We start from the raw sequence: 20915 nt of genomic DNA, 5'->3' as shown, positions 1-20915 counted from the left end.
GATATGTTTATTGCACAGCAAATTGGGGTATCACTAAATCACCATAAAAAAATAGACAGCCTTACATGTAGATCTAACCCCTAACTCAAAAGAAAGGAGGAAAAAAATCCAAACATTACAAATTACTAATTCAAAGATCTGGAAAAGACTTGATCTACTTACTTATTTGCATATTTGTCAAAATTAGCAGAAGTTAGCGGGAAAGAACCTTCAACCAATGCTTCATCAAAATCATCCCCATGTTTAATAACCATGGGAATTGGTGCTGCGTGAAACTCAGAGCCAGTTGGATTTAAATGGGAATCTATTGAAAATTTATGGATTGTTTTTGTTATATTCAACCTATTCTGCAAAGGAGAGAGGAAGGGTCTAGATTCAGGACATAATCAAGCAGGATTGAATATTGAAAAGATAGAGAAATCAAAGTATCAAACTACTAAAATGAAAGACAATTTGCAACTAGGACCACATATAAATGAACAATCGACTGAAAAATATTTCAATTTAATTAATGTATGCAGAAAATAAGATGGAACTTATATTGACTATAAGTTCATCTCACAAGCCAAATCTTATACCCCTCTTTCTGAAGCATGGTCCATCTTTATTGTGAGGGCAGAAAATGTAATTTGAATACTATTATTCAGTTCAATTCTCTATCATTAAGTCCTACATTTAAGGTATTAATTTATATTCTCCCTCATTGAATCATATATTTAGGGCCTTTTTGTTTCTCATCATTAAATTCTGCTAATTAAATCCATACATAATAACTTTAATAGTATAAAAACTTATATTTTTAATATTGACCCAAAAACAAAACCGTATTTTTGTCTAGGTTGTGGTAAGAAATTCAACCATTTCGAGTCAAATGGGCTAACCCATGATGCCACAATTAAACAATAAAAATTCAAAAATAGATAAAATACAAAATATATAGAAAATAAAGGAAATTTGTAAAAAAAATAGAGCACATTTTTAATATTATGTATCTTTCAAGTTAAACAAAAATAAGTATGATAAATAAGAAATATTTTATTAATGATGAAAATTAATTTTTTTGATAGGCAAGCTGATATTCATTCAAAAAGGGAGGGCAACCTGCATGCCGAAGCATGTACCCAAAAAAAAAAAAAAAAAGCTTTACAAGCATATCAATAATTCCCAGTTATAAATTCTGTGATACTGTATCAAAAATCAAAGAACTCCAACTGTTCAAAAAAGCTGTTATAGGTATATCTTCAAACACCTTTAAAACCCACACCCACCGAACCATCAACCACTTGTTGATTACAGCTTCAATAGGTGTAGGCCTGTCTTCAAAAACTCGACTATTCCTCTCCTCCCCCCCCCCCCACCCTCCACCCCAAGTAAAGGGCCAGATGAAGAATCTTCCAAAGGATTTTCCCTCTGGTGGAAAACCCTGCTCTAGGCCAAGAAGCTGTGAGGGCAAATTAGAGGGTGTAAATATGGAGGATAGAAATCCCTCACTTTCCACAAGTCTATCAAAATAGCCATTGAGCCTGGGCAACCCGAAGTTATAAATTAACAAAATGGACCCATAACTTTGTTGAATGAATATAATGATTAAGCAGGTGGAGAACTGATTTCAGCAAGGATTTTTTTTTTATCAGTAACAAAAAACTTTATTAATGATGTGAAGCTTTGTGAAACTTTAATTACAATGGGGGGAGGTAAAATGTCTTAACTCCCACCAACAGAATACATTGGAAGAAAGTTAAAAATTAGCCCAAAACAGAGATTCCCTATTCACCTCTTGCTTGGCTAACCCATCTGCAAATGAGTTAGCAGTCCTCTTCACCCAGCTGTATTGCACCTCAATGTCCCTACTCAGCCAATTGAATTTTTTTCTTTCATCGGTATAGCTCCACAAACCAATGTCTTCCTCCTTTAGCCATCTAATCACCACCTTTGGGATGTGATGAAATGTGATGATCAATGGTTAAGCCTTTATTTATGCATGCTGTCCACATGAAGAAGGCAGACTTTTCTCAGAATGTGGAGTGACCAAATCCATCTCCAAGGAAAACAGCATCAGAATATTATTCATCTTGTCACCTCACCTGTAACAAGTTGATTATTCTCTCCCTTTTCTTTCCATCCTATAATTAGTTTTAGTTTCCATTTCAATAGAAAACAGGCTAATTTATCAAATTAAAAGGAAAAACTAGCTAAAATTTTCCTAGCTTTTCTTGCAAAAACCAACAATGCCCCCTTTCCCCACTAGTTTACCCTTATGCCTCGAAAATAATGATATTATATGGAAAATTGAAACAATATATTCAAAACACCTGATCTTACATTTTCATAACAGAAAAGGAATTTGAGATTCTTCTTTTTTATTTTGCAATGGAATGAAAGATTCTGATGACTTGGCCCCATGAATCAAAGTAAGCCTTACTATCTTTCCCTTTTAAAGCAAGGAGAGCATTTTTTTGTAAGAGAAGGTAAAATATTTCACTATACTGATAACATAACACAAAACGTATATAAAGCCCTGCACAATAAGGCACTGTGCATGGCAAGTATTTTCTTTTTTTTTTTTATCAATAACAACAGATTTCATTAAATAGTAGTAAACTTACAAAGAAGAGGAGCTAAGGTATCTTAACTCCCCAGAAGTTGGGAATGCACCCAAACTGATAAAAATAACAATTACAACTGAACCCTGAACCCAGAAACCCTGTTAACCCCCTGCCTAGCTAATCCATCAGCAAAGGAGTTTGCATCTCTCTTTACCCAAGTACACTGAACTTCCATATTCTTGATCAGCCATTTGAAATTTCTCTTTTCATTACTGTAGCTCCACATCTTAGAAGTGTCTTCTTTTAGCCAGTCCACTATGCTCACAGAATCTCCCTCTATAATCAATTTATTGACATTTAGGTCTTTAGCCCTTTGTACCCCTTCTCAAGCTGCTAACACCTCAGCTCTCAAAGAGTCTCCCACTCCAATTGGACCAGAGAACATAGCTATTACATTACCTTTCTCATCTCTTAACACCCCCCCCAATACCCGAAAGCCCTGGATTCCCCATGCTACTGCCATCAAAATTCAGTTTGATAAAACCAGGGGGTGGAGGGTTCCATGTGAGATTCGAGATTTTCTTAATTGAGACTGACCTAGCAATTTCTTTCCATTTTCTTAACATATCATCTGTCGAAAAATCTGTGAACTCATCCATTGCTTTCAGCCAGTGTATTACTCTTATATGAATCACTTCTAGCATAGTTTCCAAACCTCTCTCCTTTTCTGAAAAGATCCTTGAATTTCTTTCTTCCCATATTGTCCAACATACAGCAGCTCTCACACATCTCCACATGATTCTTGATCTTTTTGTTGGGCAGTCAAGAGAGAAGAGGAAAACAAGCTTTGCACATTTGTTGGGGAGATCCACCTGTACCCAAACAAAGAAGCAAACCATTCCCAAATATTTTTTTGTTGGGCAAGTATTTTCTTTTTACAAACCAAAAACTATGTTTCAATCAACTAGATACAAAAAGATTACTGTAATAAAAAATAAATAAAAAATAAAAGAGTTCTAAGGTATATCCTTGAATATCATGTTTGCTGCTGCCCAAGAGTATATTCTGCCCCAGACTCCAGAATGACCACATCACTGCTGCTGAAACTACTCCCCATAATTTTTTTCCTTTCCAAGACAAACCACACAGATTCCAGCTCCATAATAATTTCAACAGATATTTTGGAAAAAGAAAACTGTACTCAAACAACCTCAAAGACTTCAACCACAGCTCCCTTGGCAAACTTGCAATGCATGAAAAAGATGTTCCACCCCCTCATTATACATTATACATTTGCTAGGTTCCACTTTCATCCCTCTCTTCAATTGGTTTTCAGCTGTTAAACACTTCTCCAGTGCTGCCACCCACATAAAATAAATAAGTAAAACCTACACTGAGAGAAAGCTCTCCTACTCTTCAATACAGCATTGCTAAATGCTGTATTGAACCCTCAAAGACTTTAAAACCTGAACCAATATAAATAAGGAAGAACTTAAAATTTTATCTAATCAACACTTTTTATTTTCTTCTTTTCCTATAACAAAAATAAGGGTTCAGCCCCTATATTTTTTGAATTTTCTTTTCCTTCTTCTTTTTCTTCTCATGAATATGTTGATTTTCAATATTTCAACATGAACTCTATACTTTTCTTATGAAAATTATGTATAATTATTAAGGAAATATGACTATGGTACATAGGGAACTACCCTAGGATCTATGTTTTCTACATAAAAAATCCATCGCTTGGTGCCTTGAAAACTATGCCTGTTATAAAAGGACTTTACCATGAAAGTGCCTGATTTCTCCCCACCCAAAACCTTTTATCACTTCTTGATCTATCCACCCTCACTGTTCCCATTGTTCAATCTCCCAGCCATTTATATTCCTTCTAAAAATGGGACACTAAACTCCTACCCTCCTCCTGTGAGAACTGTTGTGGAACTTGACAGTATGGGCCTTGGCCCATTTGTGTTATGTCTTCCTATTTCTTGTTGGGCTATACTTCAGTTATTTAACGGGCTTGGCTTCCTTATTTTAAGTTTCTCCATCCCTTACTAATGGGGGGTAAAGTTGTAATCTTATGTATTTTAATGTTGCCCTAATATAAATATAAATTTGATGGGCTGGATAGAAAACAGCCGCCCTATTCTAAATTTCTTCTTCTTTTCCTTCTGCTTCTTCAATGAGAGTACAAACATGGCATCAGATCATTAAGTCAATCTCATTCTGCTCGCCTATCTTCTTCACCTCATCTTTTGTCTTAAATTTTCTCTTTTATTGTTGGATTAACAAGGAGTTCTTCTACTGGTCATGGTTGGCTGAAGGTTTTTTGGAGTTTGTCCTTGGAAAAACTCTAAGGAGACCCAGAATAGTTGCTGGAATTCCCAGGTAGGGCAAGAAACCGTGGAGTAGTCGAATGGGCTAATAGAAAGACCCATTTAACAGGTCTAGCCACTGGACTTCTAGTAGTATCAGTCTAGGAGTTTAGTCCACAGTCCAGCCAAGCTTGTTTGGGAAGCTTGAGTAAAGGGGAGTGTTGTTAGTTCTTTTCTCTTGTTGTTGTTCTGAGTTCTGCTGAGGTAGTAGTCGACTACTAAGAAATCTCTGTGTAGTAGTCAACTACTAGCAACAAGATACTATTAGTAGTCAACTACTAAGAAATCACTTCGTTTGGGGGAGAGTTAAGTCTTTTTACCACTCTCTACAGTGCTGTAATTATTTCTCTAATTAATTAATATAAAGTGTTATTGATCAAAAATAAATAAATAATTGATTACTGTTGGAATAATGTTAAAATAACTTAGTTGCAGTTGTTAGGGCCTGTTTGGCTAATTAAAGTGTTTTTTATTTCGTTTTTTATTTCTGTTATGTCTGTTAATGTACTCAGGGGCACAAGGGTCCTTTCCCTTGTTATTTCTGTCACCCTATATATAGTAAAATAAACACTGGCGCCGCCAATACTGTTACATTGCAAACCTTCTCTCTTCTCTCCTCTCTTCTCTTCTCTTCTCTTCTCTCCTCTTCCACTTATCTCTGGCCGGCTACACTGCCAAGATGGTATCAGAGCAGGAATGATGATTAAAAGAGAGCAGATCGATCAACCCTACTGTCAAGAGAAGATCGATCAACCCAAAGAACAGATCGAACAAACTAGCAGAAAGGAAATCTGATTCTGGACTACAGAATAGCTATGACTGGTACAGTTCTCCCTATTTTTTCTCTTCTTTACTCTCCTTGGTCATGTGCCGAGTGAAAACCCTATGAATCTGGGGCGGCTGAATGCTGTCGAACCTGTGTAACCCTAGTTTTCTTGGATCGTGTGATCCTGTTCATGTGTTAAGACAATTGTAGGTCAATGCTGACTTGTCTTCTCAATGGTTTGAGTTGACTATAAGTAAGAAGGATCTCTCCTGCTGATTATTGGCTGTTAGACATTCTGGAATTCTGGTAGGTGGGGACTGATAAAATTATACAGGTCTAAAACTGCCGAATATTACCTCAGTTTTGTCCAGAATTTGGTACTATTTGTGCTCAATCAGGTTGGTAAACCTGAGTGTGTGGGTGTGAACTGAATGGAGCATTGTTTTGTGGAGTAAAGAGGGGTCCTAAGTCCGGTGTGTGAGACTGATTAACTGCTTGACCATGTCGACTGAGAATTCTGCTACTTCAGAGATCTCAGGGAGCCACAATGGAGTGAGTGGGGGAATGGATATAAGCTTTCCCATGGCTGTCATTCCCTTTGATGGTCTGAATTACCTTGAGTGGTCTAGGGGGATAAAACTCTACATCACTGCTAGGGGGCGAATAGGATACATCAATAGGAGAGTAAAGAAACCGAAGTATGGAAGTGTTGAGCATGATAGGTGGAACCAAGAGAACAGTATGGTGATGTCTTGGCTCTTGGTTTCAATGCTGCCACAAGGAAGACTTTTATGTGGGCTGAAACTGCTGGTGAGATATGGGAACAAGCGAAGTCCACTTATTCAGAACAGAGACACTGTGCCAAGATATATCAACTACAAGCTGAATCTTCTACTTGCAAGCAGGGGGAGAGGAGTCTCTCGATGTACTATTCTGATTTGACATCAATATGGAAAGAACTTGATCACTATCAGAATGTGAATTGGAAGTGTGATGAAGATGCAAAGGCCTATAAGTCACTTGTATCACAGCAATGCGTGTTTGCCTTCCTCCTAGGGCTGAATCCGTCATATGAGTCCATCAGGGTACAGATCTTGGGTAGTAAAGACTTGCCATCAGTCCAGGAGGTGTATGCCTTGGTGCAGTCAGAAGAAAGCAGAAGAAGTGTGATGAATGGTGTAGAAGGGGAGTCAGTTGCCCTAGTGGTCCGGGGAAATTCAGATACAAACGTCGGAGGTGGCTTTAAAAGGGGTGACACTAAAAAAAAATCAGAAGATAAAAGCAAGCTTTGGTGCACTCACTGCCAGAAGACACGACACACTAAAGATACATGCTGGGATCTCCATGGAAAACCTAATTGGGCATAGGATTTGGGTAAGAAGTTAGCACCGGATCAAGGCAAGAAACTAGGCCAGTAGAATCAAAAAAGGCATAACTCAGCTAATATGGCATCGACAGAGACTAGTCCTTCCATAACTCAGGAGAGACATCCCGTTTCTGACCCTAAGAAGATATTATCAACTCCTTCCGTGAACATTTGGAATTGTATGGTAGGACTCTCCGCCAGGTGGATTCTGGGCCTACTCCTACATCATTTGCATCTACATCAGGTAATGCCACAGCCTTCCATGTGTCATCTCATACTATTGATTCACCTTGGATTATTGACTCCAGAGCCTCAAATCACATGACCGGTAAGTCAAATTTGTTCCAAACATATAACCTTTTCTCTAGGAGAGATAAGGTAAGACTGGCTGATGGTTCTTTTTCTACCATAGCTGGTCGAGGCACCATATCTCTCCCACTTGGCCTTACTCTTCCTAATGTCCTGCATGTTCCGAAATTACCTATTAATTTTTTGTCCATTAGTAGTATTACTCACTCTTTGAACTGCTCAGTCACCTTTTTTCCGTCTTCATGTGTGTTTCAGGATTTGACCTCAGGGAAGACGATTGGTAGAGGAAGCATGGTGGATGGTCTCTACGTGTTGGAGAATAATGCTGGTCTAGTGGCAACTGAGTCCACAAGTTCGTCGAGTGAGAGTCAGGCCTATTTATGGCATAGTCATTTAGGTCATCTTTCTTTTGAGTCGTTAAAAGTTATGTTCCCAAAGTTGTTAGAGTCCTTGTCAGTGAGTCAATTACAGTGTCAAACTTGTCAGTTGAGTAAGCATTGTAGAAGTTCTTTACCGTTAAGAAATAAAAGATCTGAATTTCCATTCCATATAGTTTATTCTGATGTTTGGGGCCCTGTTACTCTACCTACTGCGGCTGGCTATAAGTATTTTGTTACTTTGATTGATGATTATTCTCGATACACTTGGGTTTACCCTATGCAATCTCGAGATGAAGTGCCACAAATTGTGAAAGATTTTCAACGCATGGTGTTCACTCAGTTCCAAACGAAAATTCATATTTTCCAGTCGGACAATGCAAAGGAATATTTCCATAGTGATCTCACGAAGTTCTTTGCTTCGAGTGGGTCACTTCAGAGAAGCTCTTGTGCCAGGACACCCCAACAAAATGGTGTGGCTAAACAAAAAAATCGTCACTTTCTCGAAGTTGCTCGTGGCTTGCTGATTCATATGAATGTGCCAAAACAGTTCTGGATGGATGCAGTATTGTGTGCGACATATATCATCAATTGCATGCCCTCTCGGCTACTAGAGTATAAGGCCCCACATCAGCTCTTGTTCCCTACAGCCTCGTTGTCCACCATTCCGATGCGTGTTTTTGGGTGTCGTTGTTTTGTCCACAACCTATCACCTACTCGTGGTAAACTTGACCCTCGGGCTATTCCTTGTGTTTTTCTTGGTTACCCTTCATCTCAAAAGGGGTATCGTTGCTATGATCCCATTGCCCGCAAATACTATGTTTCCATTGATGTCTCATTCTTTGAGAGTCAACCGTTCTTCTCAGTTTCTCCTCAGGGAGAGAGTAGGGTTGAGGAGAAACAGGCGACGACTCAAATTCAACTACCTCCTTTACCCGATCCTCTTCCGTTCCGAGTTTTTCATCATCGCCATAAGAGCCAGCAGAGTTCATCAGCCATGTACACTTGCTCCCATTGCTCCTTTAAATGTTGATTCACCTGTCCCCAATGATCTTAATATTCCTATTGCTAAGAGAAAGGGTATTAGATCTTGTACCACTAATCATCCTATCTCTAACTTTGTGTCCTATGAGCATGTTTCACCTTCGTACCGTGCCTTTCTCTCTTCTGTGGATAGTGTTCCCATCCCTAAGACCGTGGCAAAAGCTTTGTCAAAACCTGAATGGTACGTAGGAGTTGGTAGATCTTCATGAGGGGAAGGAACCAGTGGGGTGCAAGTGGGTGTTCATAATGAAACACAAAGCTAATGGAACTGTTGAAAGGTACAAGGCTAGATTGGTAGCAAGAGGCTTCACACAGGTATATGGAGTGGACTATGCAGAGACTTTTGCTCCAGTAGCGAAGATGAACTTCATCCGGATTCTCCTTTCCTTGGCAGCAAACCTTGACTGGGATCTCCACCAATTGGACATCAAGAATGCCTTCTTGAATGGTGACTTGGAAGAGGAGGTATACATGACCCAACCCCCAGGGTTCTGTGCCAAAGGCAGTGAACAAAAGGTGTGCAGGTTGAAAAAGTCCCTATATGGGTTGAAACAATCACCTCGGGCTTGGTTTAGTAAGTTCCATTTAGTAGTCCAACAGATGGGATTCAAGCAATGCCAGTCAGATCATACCCTATTTGTAAAAAGAGGTGAAGGTAAAATTGCAGCTCTTATTGTGTATGTGGATGACATAGTGATCACAGGAGATTGGGAGGCTGAAATCCAGAGACTAAAAAAATTCTTAGCCACTAAATTTGAGGTGAAGGATCCAGGCCCCTTACGATACTTTCTTGGAATTGAAGTTGCCCGCTCTCACAAGGGCATCTTTATTTTCCAATGGAAGTATGTACTAGATCTACTAGAAGATACAGGCAAGTTGGGGGTAAAACCATCTGATTCACCTATTGAACCTAATCACCATCTGGGAGACAGTCAGGGAGAGTTTTTGAAAGATGTAAAGATGTTCCAGAGACTTGTGGGGAGACTCTTCTATATTTGTCTATGACCAGGCCTGATATTGCCTATGCAGTGGGTGTCCTTAGTCAATTCATGCACAGCCCGATGACAACTCACTTTGAGGCTGTAGAGAGGATCTTGAGATATCTCAAGAAGTTTCCTGGAGCTGGTTTGTTGTTCCAGAAACACAGTCACTTAAAAGTGGAAGTATATACTGATGTAGATTGGGCAGGAGCAGTCAATGACCGAAAGTCTACCAGTGGTTATTGTGCCTTTGTAGGAGGAAACCTTGTCACATGGAGAAGCAAAAAACAAAGTGTGGTGGCTAGATCCAGTGCTGAAGCAGAGTATAGACAAAGTTGCCATCAATATTGCTGCTAATCCAGTTCTGCATGATAGGACGAAATCATGTGGATAAGAAATCTGTTAGGTGAACTGGGTTTCACAGTAAGCAATCCTACGTCACTCTACTGTGACAATAAAGTTGCCATCAATATTGCTGCTAATCCAGTTCTGCATGATAGGACGAAACACATTGAAGTGGACAAGCATTTTATCAGAGAGAAACTTAAAAGTGGAGAAGTGTGCACACCATATGTCAGCTCGGAAGAGCAACTTGCAGATATCTTCACCAAAGTCTTCATCATGTGCGGCACAAAGATTTGTGTGACAAGTTGGGCATGATTGACATCTATGCTCCAACTTGAGGGGGAGTGTTGGAATAATGTTAAAATAACTTAGTTGCAATTGTTAGGGCCTATTTGGCTAATTAAAGTGTTTTTTTTTTTATTTTTGTTATGTCTGTTATTGTACTCAAGGGCACAAGGGTCCTTTCCCTTATTATTTCTGTCGCCCTATATATAGTAAAATAAACACTGGCGCCGCCAATACTGTTACATTGCATACCTTCTCTCTTCTCTCCTCTTCTCTTCTCTTCTCTCCTCTTCCACTTATCTCTGGCCGACTACACTGTCAATAACAAGGGTCCTTTCCCTTGTTATTTTTGTCGCCCTATATATAGTAAAATAAACACTGGCGCCGCCAATACTGTTACATTGCATACCTTCTCTCTTCTCTCCTCTCTTCTCTCCTCTTCTCTTCTCTTCTCTCCTCTTCCACTTATCTCTGGCCGACTACACTGTCAAGAATTACTAACAAGTAGCAGTCGACTACTTGCTACAGGATATTACTTTGAGTGAGTTCATAATGTCTTCTAGCACTATTGAGGTATCCTCTGGAGGCTCTAGGGCTGTTGACAATGTTATTCACCTTGGAAATCCTATGGTACAGATTACTAATGTGAAGCTAGATGAATACAACTATAGGGAGTGGGCCATTTCAGCAAGATGGTCCATAGTGAATCATAGACTACATGGCTACATCAATGGGAAGATTAAGGAGTCCAAGGATGATGAACCAAGTTATAGGACTTGGTGTAGAGAAAATGCAATTGTGATGTCATTTCTCAAAGAAATACTTTTTGGGAATTGAAGTAGCAATATCGAAGAAGGGTATTTTCATTTCTCAAAGAAAATATGTTCTTGACTTGCTCCATGATGTTGTTGGGGTGTAAACCAGTTGGAACCCCAATTGACCCTAACCACAAGTTGAATGCCGCAGATGGAGATGTTCTTCCGAATAAAGAGGTCTATCAAAGATTGGTTGGTCATCTTCTTTATCTATGTTTGACAAGACCAGATATATCTTATGCAGCCAATGTGGTTAGTCAATATATGCATGAGCTCAAAACCTCTCACATGTAAGCTATCAAAAGGATTCTCGCTTACTTGAAGAGGTGTCCTGGAAAAGGAATGTTATACTCAAATCATGGGCATTTGAAGATTGAGGCTTACAGAGATGCAAATTGGGCAAGGTCAATGGACAATAGAAAATCTACTTCTGGTTATTGTGCCTTAGTTGGGGGCAATGTGATATCTTGGAGGAGCAAGAAGCAATCTATTGACGGAAATGGGATTTTCCAAAAGAAAATTCTAGGAGACTTTATTGTGACAATCAAGCAGCTATCATTCAGCATGACTGTACAATAGGCATTTCATCCAAGAGAAAATTGATAATGGAGAAATTTGCCTACCCTTTGTAAGATCTGAGGATCAACTTGTTGATTGCTTTACTAAAGAAGTTCACAATCCGAAGTTCAATAATAACCATAGTTGTCGAGGCGACGCCTAGGCAACTAGGCGGTTTTTCATGGTCGCCTCACCCAAACGCCACAAGTTTTGTATATTAGGCGCCTGCCCAGAGACTTAAGTGGGCGCCTAGACGCCTATGCGGGCACCTACATTCATCTAAAAAACTATTTTTTTAATTTATTGTTTTGATATTTTATTGGATGTTTTATTATTTTAAAATAAATCTGGTTACATGATATCATTTTAGTATTGAGACCAAGTATACAGCTTTTTTTTCTTTATGTCATAAGGGTTTTTTAGTTTGATTGGAGAGGAGGAGAACCGAAGGCTTCTTTCAAGCCCCTGCCCAACTCCATTGCACCTCAGCTCCAGCAGGTAAGTTCTTCTTCTTCTTCTTTCTTCTTTTCCAGATTTCGGACATTTTTTCCTTTTTTTTTTCGAAAAAACAGGGGTTCCACCAGTCCTCCCTTTCTTCTTCTTCTTCTTCTTCTTCTTCTTCTGCTTCTTCTTCTTCTTCTTCTTCTAGGCACCTAGGCGCCTAGGCGCCCCATGGTCGCCTAGTCGCCTTGACAACTATGATAATAACCTAGGCAAGCTGGGCATGATAGATGGGGGGAGTGTTGAGAATATGCAATATGATGAAAGGGCTTTTTCAGGTTTTTCATTTCCTCTTTGTATTTAGGTGCCCAAGTAAGGGCAAACTTGTATTTAGGTGCCCAGGTTTTTCATTTCCTCTTTATAAAGTTTTTCTCTGGTGTGAACAGTAACTCTAGACACACTTTCATAACTTTCTTCTTCTTCTCTTCTTCTCTTCTTCTCTTCTTCTTCCTTCATTTTCTGGTCTTCACCTTAAACAACTATTTATTATTTATATACCTTGTATTTGCTTGGTCAGTGTTTAGCCTATGTAATATGTCAAGCATTGGTCCTAGTGCATTTTACCAATCATTCTATTAAAGTTAATGATATTCAAAAAGAACATATCACCTTTTTACAAGGCTCAATTAACTAGGTTATAAATATACTGAATGCCAAGAACTTACAGTTCCCAAGACATCACTAACATCAACAGATGCAAATTCACATGAGAGAGCTGGGAAACTGCAAAAGAAGAAAGAAGAGAAATCAGACTTCTCAAGAACAGGAGTAATAATAGTAATATACAAGTACAACCAAATTATATATTGCCAAGAAAAGCAGTAATAGTAGTACGAGCATAATATACTAGTACAAACCCTTAAAAATCTAGTACTACTATCAATATTAGCAACAACCAAATTAAATATTGTCAAATGATATGCCCAGACAATCTAAAGGAAATCCACCAAATGATAACATCAGTAAATTAATAGACTAACTGACTAATAAATATTATAAATGTTGGAAATTAAGAAGCCAAAATTGTTTATATTAAAATAATGGCAGGAAGAAGGTCTTTATATGTAAATCCTACAAACTTAATGATAAAAATACTACAAAAGTCTTCTACACCTTTTTCTTTTTTGTTTGTTTGTTTGTTTGTTTGTTTGTTTGTTTGTTTTTTTGTCCGGATCAAAATATGCTTGACCGGTTTTTATGCTATGCTTCACCATACCTATCAAAAATATATTATCATGCTTCATCTCCAAAGTTCTGCTTTTTTTTTAGAACAATCTTCTGCTTTTAAGTGGGTTTTTTTATCCAAATTTTCTACTTAGGAAGTTACCCTCAAGTTCCATACCAAGCAGCAGATAGCTCATTCTTGATTATCCTCTGAAAATTCTAATATTAATATGGAGATCCAAGAACAATCAGTTATAAACCATATTTCCAGAGAGTTGAAATGGAAAATCTGGACACCAGGTCAGACCACTCTTTTGAATTACATAAGAGTTTTCTACAAATTGACATAAATCATGATTGACTATAAAGAACATTCAAAAAGGATTCATATTACCTAGAATAGCAGAAAGCCTCGAAGATTTCAGAGATTTGCATGCTGGAAACTACCATTTCAGATGCATAAGGCATATAAGGAATGTTTAAGGCAAAAAGGACATCAAGAGTTACTCTATTTTGTTCAATCCTGAAAAAGGTTTAATTCCTGAGTACTTTTAGGATGAGACACAGAATCTAAAAGTATAATGGAAGAGAAATAGAGAGGATCATCTCTCTGTTCAATTAAGTTGACTGGTTAGCTAACGACTAGTCAATCTAGCCAATTATAAAGTTATGTTAAATCTTTATATTTTTTATTGTTTTCTCGAATTATTCAAAACAATATCATATATGCTTTTATTTATTTTGTTATATGCACGCTAATTTCTTTAAGCATTTGCAATGATACATGGTTGGGTGATGTTATAATAAATAGAAATAAGGCATTTAATAAAAGAATATGGTGGAGTTCTTTTAAGTTTTCTTCCAATCAGTTGTATACTGGTATAAAGAGATGCCACAAACAAGGAGGTACAATAAATAATCAAGTTTGTATTCTTTCTTGGAAAACTGTGAATCCATGTCCTACCCTATCTACCTTACAAGGCAACACCTAGGCAAGTGCCTATGTGTTGTCCAATCAACACATTGAATATTATTTCTTCTTTCATCCTTTCTTTTCTTCTTTTCCTAGGACAAAAATCAGGGCTCAGCCCCTCTATTTTCTGAAGTTTCTTCTCTTTCTTCCATTTTTCATGAATATGTTGATTTTCTATGTTAAATATTATAGACATTTGCTAGTAAAAGATGGTTGTTGCTTGTTATAGAACCTAGGAAACAAATATTGTAAACTAAATATTCAAAGCCATTCTTTTATTGCATATTTACATTCTATATATGGACTGGGATTGCATCAATATCTTCAATTCATAGCATTTTTTCCCGGTCAACTAATCAGCACCTAGGCATCAATCAATCATCAGATTGACTGGGGTGGCGAAAACAGCTAGTTATTGCCTCAACACATTAATAGAACCATTGATGATTCAATAAAGTTTTCCCATTATTGATATAAACAAAAATTCTCATCATTAAAAACAGAAAAATCTCCTTGAAAAGGATGCCTTTCTACATTTAGTATGATCCTTTTCTCGTTCAAATGTAAACAGATATCTGGTTCTCTATTTTATCAATCTATCAAATTCATAAAGGATTTTGGCCTTAGCCTCTTCATTTGATATATGGAAAGAAGAAAAAGTGCTGCACAGGGATGGACACAGGAATGGAAAGTCAATACATGTCCAAGAGTCATACTTGGCAAGATGAGAAAACATGGCCTCGCAGGCATGTCTATGGAAAAGTATATACTAATAAAATAGTTCAGATTTTTGAATTTTAAAATTATATGCCTGCAAAAAAATGGCATTCATCTTGTACATTTAGCTGTTCATTTATGACAAATAAACCAGGAGATAAAAATGAAATGCTATGTAGAACAGTAGAAGTGTCCTCAAGAATCTGTGGAGTGGACTTTAACATCTCCAACATGGACACAACATCCATTTAGGAGAGTCCATGCAACACTAAGGAAAACACATGGTACATAAAGAATAAACCGCTGTTATGAGAGGCAGTTCACCTAGTATTAGGCAGCTCCTTACAACCACCTAGGTTATATCAAATCATGCATAATTTGCCTAAGCATGATATTCTACAAGGCTATTTCCTTGTTGTATATTATGCCTGGGGGTGATATAAGCTGTTCCAAATAATTATTAGTACAAGCATATATGCATATCATTTAGTAAATTATGTCAAAAGAAGATGTATTATATTACATATTTCAAATGATCAAATTAGTTAAAGTTGTCTTCTTAGAAATATACAACTTTAATAACCACTGAAATGAACCAAATATCCAACTTATTTTAAACCCAGAGAATCTAGGCAGAGATGCCAGCTAAATCCATTACCAGGTCTCACTAAACATTCTGAAAACAATATGCAACAATGCTTAAATGCAAACATGAAATTGAAAGGTCATTGCAAATCATTGAAAAGCAATAAGTGGAGACAACTCTACCTAATATTAAATTCAATGCGCAAGAACTCCCCATCCGAACTCTTATCGACAACAACAGATGTGGATGTGCTAACCGTCAAATAATCATTTAGTTCCTGACAGACATAAATCATTATTTACTTCTGAAATGGTAAAAGAAAACTTGATGGCTGGTACATGACTAGGGATGCCAGTGAGTTTGGTAAATGGTAAACCTACCTTAATCTGACCTTATTGGGTTGGGTTTGTGGAAGCCTTAGCAAGGTGTAGGATCAGATTTTGATTAAAAGAATCGACCCACATCAGGTTTGGTTTTGCCAGCCCAACCAGTCGGATCATTGTACCCCTGTATATAGAGGGGTTTTACAGCTGGTTAGGTCCTGTGACCCTTTATTTCAGGTTTTATGAATGTCATAGGTCAATTTGGATTGGGTTTTGGTAGCAGGTGTCTTAGGATAAGGTTGAGGCAAACCCATACCAAACCTGACCTATTCACATCCCTGTACATGACCAGCATGGCTTGACAAGAAAGAACAGTTTACTCATTATATATGATGGGATGCAGCAATATAAGAACTGAAAAGTGGCTGTGATGTGTGAAGTTTAGAAAAGAAAACAGAAAGAGAAAGAGAAGTTTCTAGGACAAACAATGCAGTATGTAAACAGAACATTGGCCAAGCAGAAATGACAGGAATTAAGAATACAACAACAACCCATGAGGCCTTGAAACCTGCAACATAAAGAGTTGCAAGAAAACCTACCATTCCAAATAAAAACATCATGGAAAGGGCTGCTATGATGGATAACCCTGCACCTGACAATGATGCCTCAGTCAAATCTCTAGGAATTTTCCTGCAGACAAAAGAAAAGGCAACGTAACTAAATAATTCATGATTGTAGGTTTATGATCCACAAGGAGATATCAAACATAAAACATGGTCTTTTATTTAAAAAAAAAATGAATAGGTTATTCAATTCAGTCAGTTCTTTAAGATCTAGTGCAAAATGGCATTCCCTGTTTCTTCTTGAAGATGGCCTGGTATGACAAGTCTCATAAAATGACATCATAGAAGGAATCATATGAAGCAAAATCCGACCACCATAAATACCAAGTATTTAAAGCCTATCAGATTTATCGTTTATGCAGTGTTTATTCTGCAGTGAACCTTCTCTCCCTTTGCTAACGAAGAAGGAACAGCTTATTTTAAATAAATAACCTCTCCCTGCATTAAAGCTTTGGCAAAATGCTGGATAACTTCTTTGGGGTGTTAGATACGCTCTATCGGCGAACTTAGATTTTCTATGTTACAGGTTCTTCCACACACTTCCACGCACTGACCATAAGGAAGTATGAACTATGAACAATGACGAACATAACAATAACATTACTACAGGGAAGAGAAAATGAAAATCCAAAGTGCAATAGATATGTACGACGGAGAAAATAAAACACTGAATGCGTTTGTAGGAATGGAGAGAATGTATACCTTTCTCATTCTCAAACATGCATTCTCTATCAGAGATTTCACATCCAAAGTAAAAGATTAAGCAAATCCTTCAAGTCCGATATAATTCTTACAAATAGAAAAATTGCAGTCTTCCATGTGAAAAATGAAACTTTCTTCGTCGCAAAAAGTAAATAAAAAATGAAATACCGGACATGTAAATATTAATGTTTTCTTTTTTGGATCAATGACATTTAAATATTCATGTTCAAATTAAAATAAAAGCAAAAGTATACAACGTACGCAAACTACTTCCAATTCGAACCGCTTTAAAAACCAGATCTTATAAGTAATCAACCAGATCACAGGGTCGTTTTTACGATTGCAAAAACAAGCAGCCTACATTTTTAGCTTTTTACGGAGTATCCAGAAACCACAGAAGAATTGAAGATAAAAGCAGAGATGTTACCTGTAAAAATCGAGTGATTTGATCTTACTAGACGAAATCATCTCTGATAACAGCTGAAGCCCTACAAGTTCAGGGCAGAGAGATCCAAAGAGAGCAATCAGTTCAGTTCTCGGCTATTTTTTCACTCGGATGCATGAATAGTGAACGAATTCCGGATTCGCCGGTCGCGAACGAGTCGGTTTTCCGTTTATATGGACCCCGGGGGGAGTTGCTCCGTCCTTCAGTATCTCCAAATGCGTATTTTAATTCGAGGTATATACCCCCCCCCCCCCCCCTTCCCCTTCAACGCACGCAGAAAAAATGCATAAAATGCTAAACGTGACATGTGGATCTGAAAACGGGTTGGATTCTAGCTACACTCTCATCCGATCCGATTATCAAACCTTTGGATTGATTCCAATCCGAAATCTGATTGGTTGGATGGATCGGACTCGAATTTAATCCACATCCGACTTATTGTGTTGGACAAAAAAAACTAAGGGCTCAGTTTGGAAAGAGTATAAATACAAAACTAGGAATGACCCCGACTAAGTACACGACCATTAATACTTTTTATATGTTTTATCTAGAGAATGACCCTAAGGGGCAAATACAGTATCATTTAATTTAAAATTTACAATTTAAGTATAAAAAAATTAAATTAGAAAAATTAATATGAGTCTTACGTCTTTCTAATTAACAATCTATTCTGATCTACTTTGTTTAAAAATCACTATTATTTTATATTGTTTTTAATATGCTTTAAGAGATTAAATGAGGCCTTATTTGTAAGCGGTAACCCACTTTAATTGGCATTTTTAATTATTTGATAAATTTATTTTTAAAAGCTAAATTAGATTACGCCACCCAAAAAAGTTAAATCTAATTTGCAATTAATAAACTATTTCATAAAACCCACACCATCTGTATTATTTGTTTGGTCATTTTTATGAATTTCATTTATTTTTATTTTTATCCATTTAATATTTTGAATAATTTTAAGTTAAAATATTTGTTTAATTGTTACTTTTGAAATGGTTGCATTTGAATAAAATTCAGTTACTACCATAACATTTGAAGTGGCCACTATTTAGGAATTTGGATGCTACATGTGTAAATTTTAAGAGAGTGGAATAATCACTTTTTTTGTGAGTGGATACTTTTTTAAGAGTGAGAATTTAACTTATTCTAAGGTTCAATCTATTGAAATTTTACAATGCCACCTATTTGAAGGGTGGGGGCTGTTGCTTGAAGACCTTCCTTGAATATATATATATATATATATATATATATATATATATATAAATACAAGGTTTTGCACTCTATATATTCGTATTTGTACTCCTTCCAAATTGAGCCAAGGGAGCATTGTAGAATGTGAATTGTTTTTTGGAAAATTCCAAAAACAAATCAAAAATTCAAAACCATCTTATTTGAAAACAAATTGTTTCTTAAAACAATAACACAAAAAACATGTTATTAGTTGTGTGTACTGTTTTTTTCAAAAAACCAAAAAAACATATTCTTGAATATGGTTTCAAAAACATATTTTCATCTGATTATTCAATGTCATGTTCCATATATCATATAATTTCTATACAAGAAAATTTGCTTTTTGTTTCAAAAACCAATATTTTTTTGGTTTCAAAAACATGTATTGTTTTTTGAAACAAAACCAACTTGTTTTTCCCTTTGAAAACAAAAACAAAGTTCAAAAACATGTTTTTGTTTTTTATTTTATTTTATTTTATTTTTTGTAGATGTGGTGATTCCAAAAACAAATGAAAACACAAACATTCATGTTGTAAAATGCCCCCTAAAAAGTTTTTTTTTTTAATTAAGAAGTGTATAAATATCTATTACCATATTTTTTATCAAAAAAAATATCACAAAACATGTCAACATCCTTCTCCTTGCTCCCTTACCCTAACTTAGGATTCTCCTTCTCTCCTCTCTCTCTCTCTCTCTCTCTCTCTCTCTCTCTCTCTCTCTCTCTCTCTCTCTCCTCTTCTTTATGCTCTTTTCTAACTGACTTAATTTGCCACCTCATGAGTAGGGCTCTCCTTGCAATTCCAACCCCAATTCAATCTACAATAGGGCTCTACCATGATTCACAAATAGAAACTATCCAAAAAATAACCATCCCTTCATTGTGAAAGCCTTTTATTCACTTCTATCTCTTCTTATCATTGTTTCAAATCTTTATTTTGGACGTCAAAACACCATCAAAAAGGGCTTCTTCTTTCTCCCTTCTATTCAATGTTTTAATATTTGTTTTGTACATCAAAATAGAGGCTCCGCCTCATTCTCTCCACCTATCTTTCCAGCAACCTTTTAGTTTTTCTTTTTCTTTTTTCCTATGAGACTTATTGCAAACATTGTCTAAGATTTCATCTCTTGATCTGACATATCTTCTTCAACACCTTTTAATGGAAACACCCTCAATTTCGTCATTTCCACTACCAACAATGGGCAACACTTCCCATGAAAACAGTCTCTCCTAACCTCAGAGCAAAAATAAACTTTAGCTCTTCTATATTAAAGGGTTTAAATTTTTATGAAGGTTCAAAGTAGAGGTTGCAGAAAGATGGATTTACCAAGCACTGTCGGGGGGTTATGCTAAAGTTTCTGATGTAGAGTTCAAGAAGATTTGGTGGGGAGGAACCCACATACAAAAATGCTTAGAATTCATGGAATGGCTGATTGCCATTTATTGGGATGTTTTGAAAGCTTTGGTGTTGTTGAAAAGTGATGAGTCAGTCTATTTTGCGGGTATTTGATATTAATCGTGTGGAAGTATTGGTTGGAAAAAATATTAAAAACATATAGGTGCAAAGTCTACAGTTCTCTTGCTACAAAATATTGCTCCATTTCCACAAGATAGGAAACAAAGGTGGCCAGGTAGTAGATTTGGATATTTTAGTTACCTATGGCTAGGGCTATCAATTGGACTGGATTTGGTCCAATTCGATTGGGATCTACAATTTTAATTTCTAATAGCTTATTGTAAATTTTAACAAAAATATAAATAGTTTACTCATATTATGACAATTGTATTTCCAAAATACTTCACCAAAATAATTATTTAATATGGGTAAAATGTGGGTCCAAACCGGACCAGTTTTCATTTGGGTTAAGGTAAAATATGGGTCCA

The 20915-nt window shown here is 36.7% G+C and overlaps 1 protein-coding gene across 1 annotated transcript in view; it reads right to left on the bottom strand.

Moving 5' to 3' along the window:
* Positions 1-18052, bottom strand: part of LOC148875452 (protein disulfide isomerase-like 5-4) — a 51575-nt gene extending 33523 nt beyond the window's left edge. The window contains exons 1-5 of the mRNA XM_088964767.1: positions 17783-18052; positions 16630-16720; positions 15890-15984; positions 12933-12990; positions 163-347 (exon numbers count right to left, since the gene is read on the bottom strand). Of these exons, the coding sequence (XP_088820893.1) occupies positions 163-347; positions 12933-12990; positions 15890-15984; positions 16630-16720; positions 17783-17823 (470 nt within the window). The 5' untranslated portion in view covers positions 17824-18052. The remainder of the gene's footprint in view (positions 1-162; positions 348-12932; positions 12991-15889; positions 15985-16629; positions 16721-17782) is intronic.
* Positions 18053-20915: the final 2863 nt, after the last annotated feature.

Source organism: Nelumbo lutea, chromosome 1 (assembly GCF_056320005.1).
Source record: "Nelumbo lutea isolate HS-2025 chromosome 1, American lotus-T2T, whole genome shotgun sequence".
NCBI classification, from domain to species: domain Eukaryota; kingdom Viridiplantae; phylum Streptophyta; class Magnoliopsida; order Proteales; family Nelumbonaceae; genus Nelumbo; species Nelumbo lutea.
This window is presented reverse-complemented; position numbering and strand designations above follow the sequence as displayed.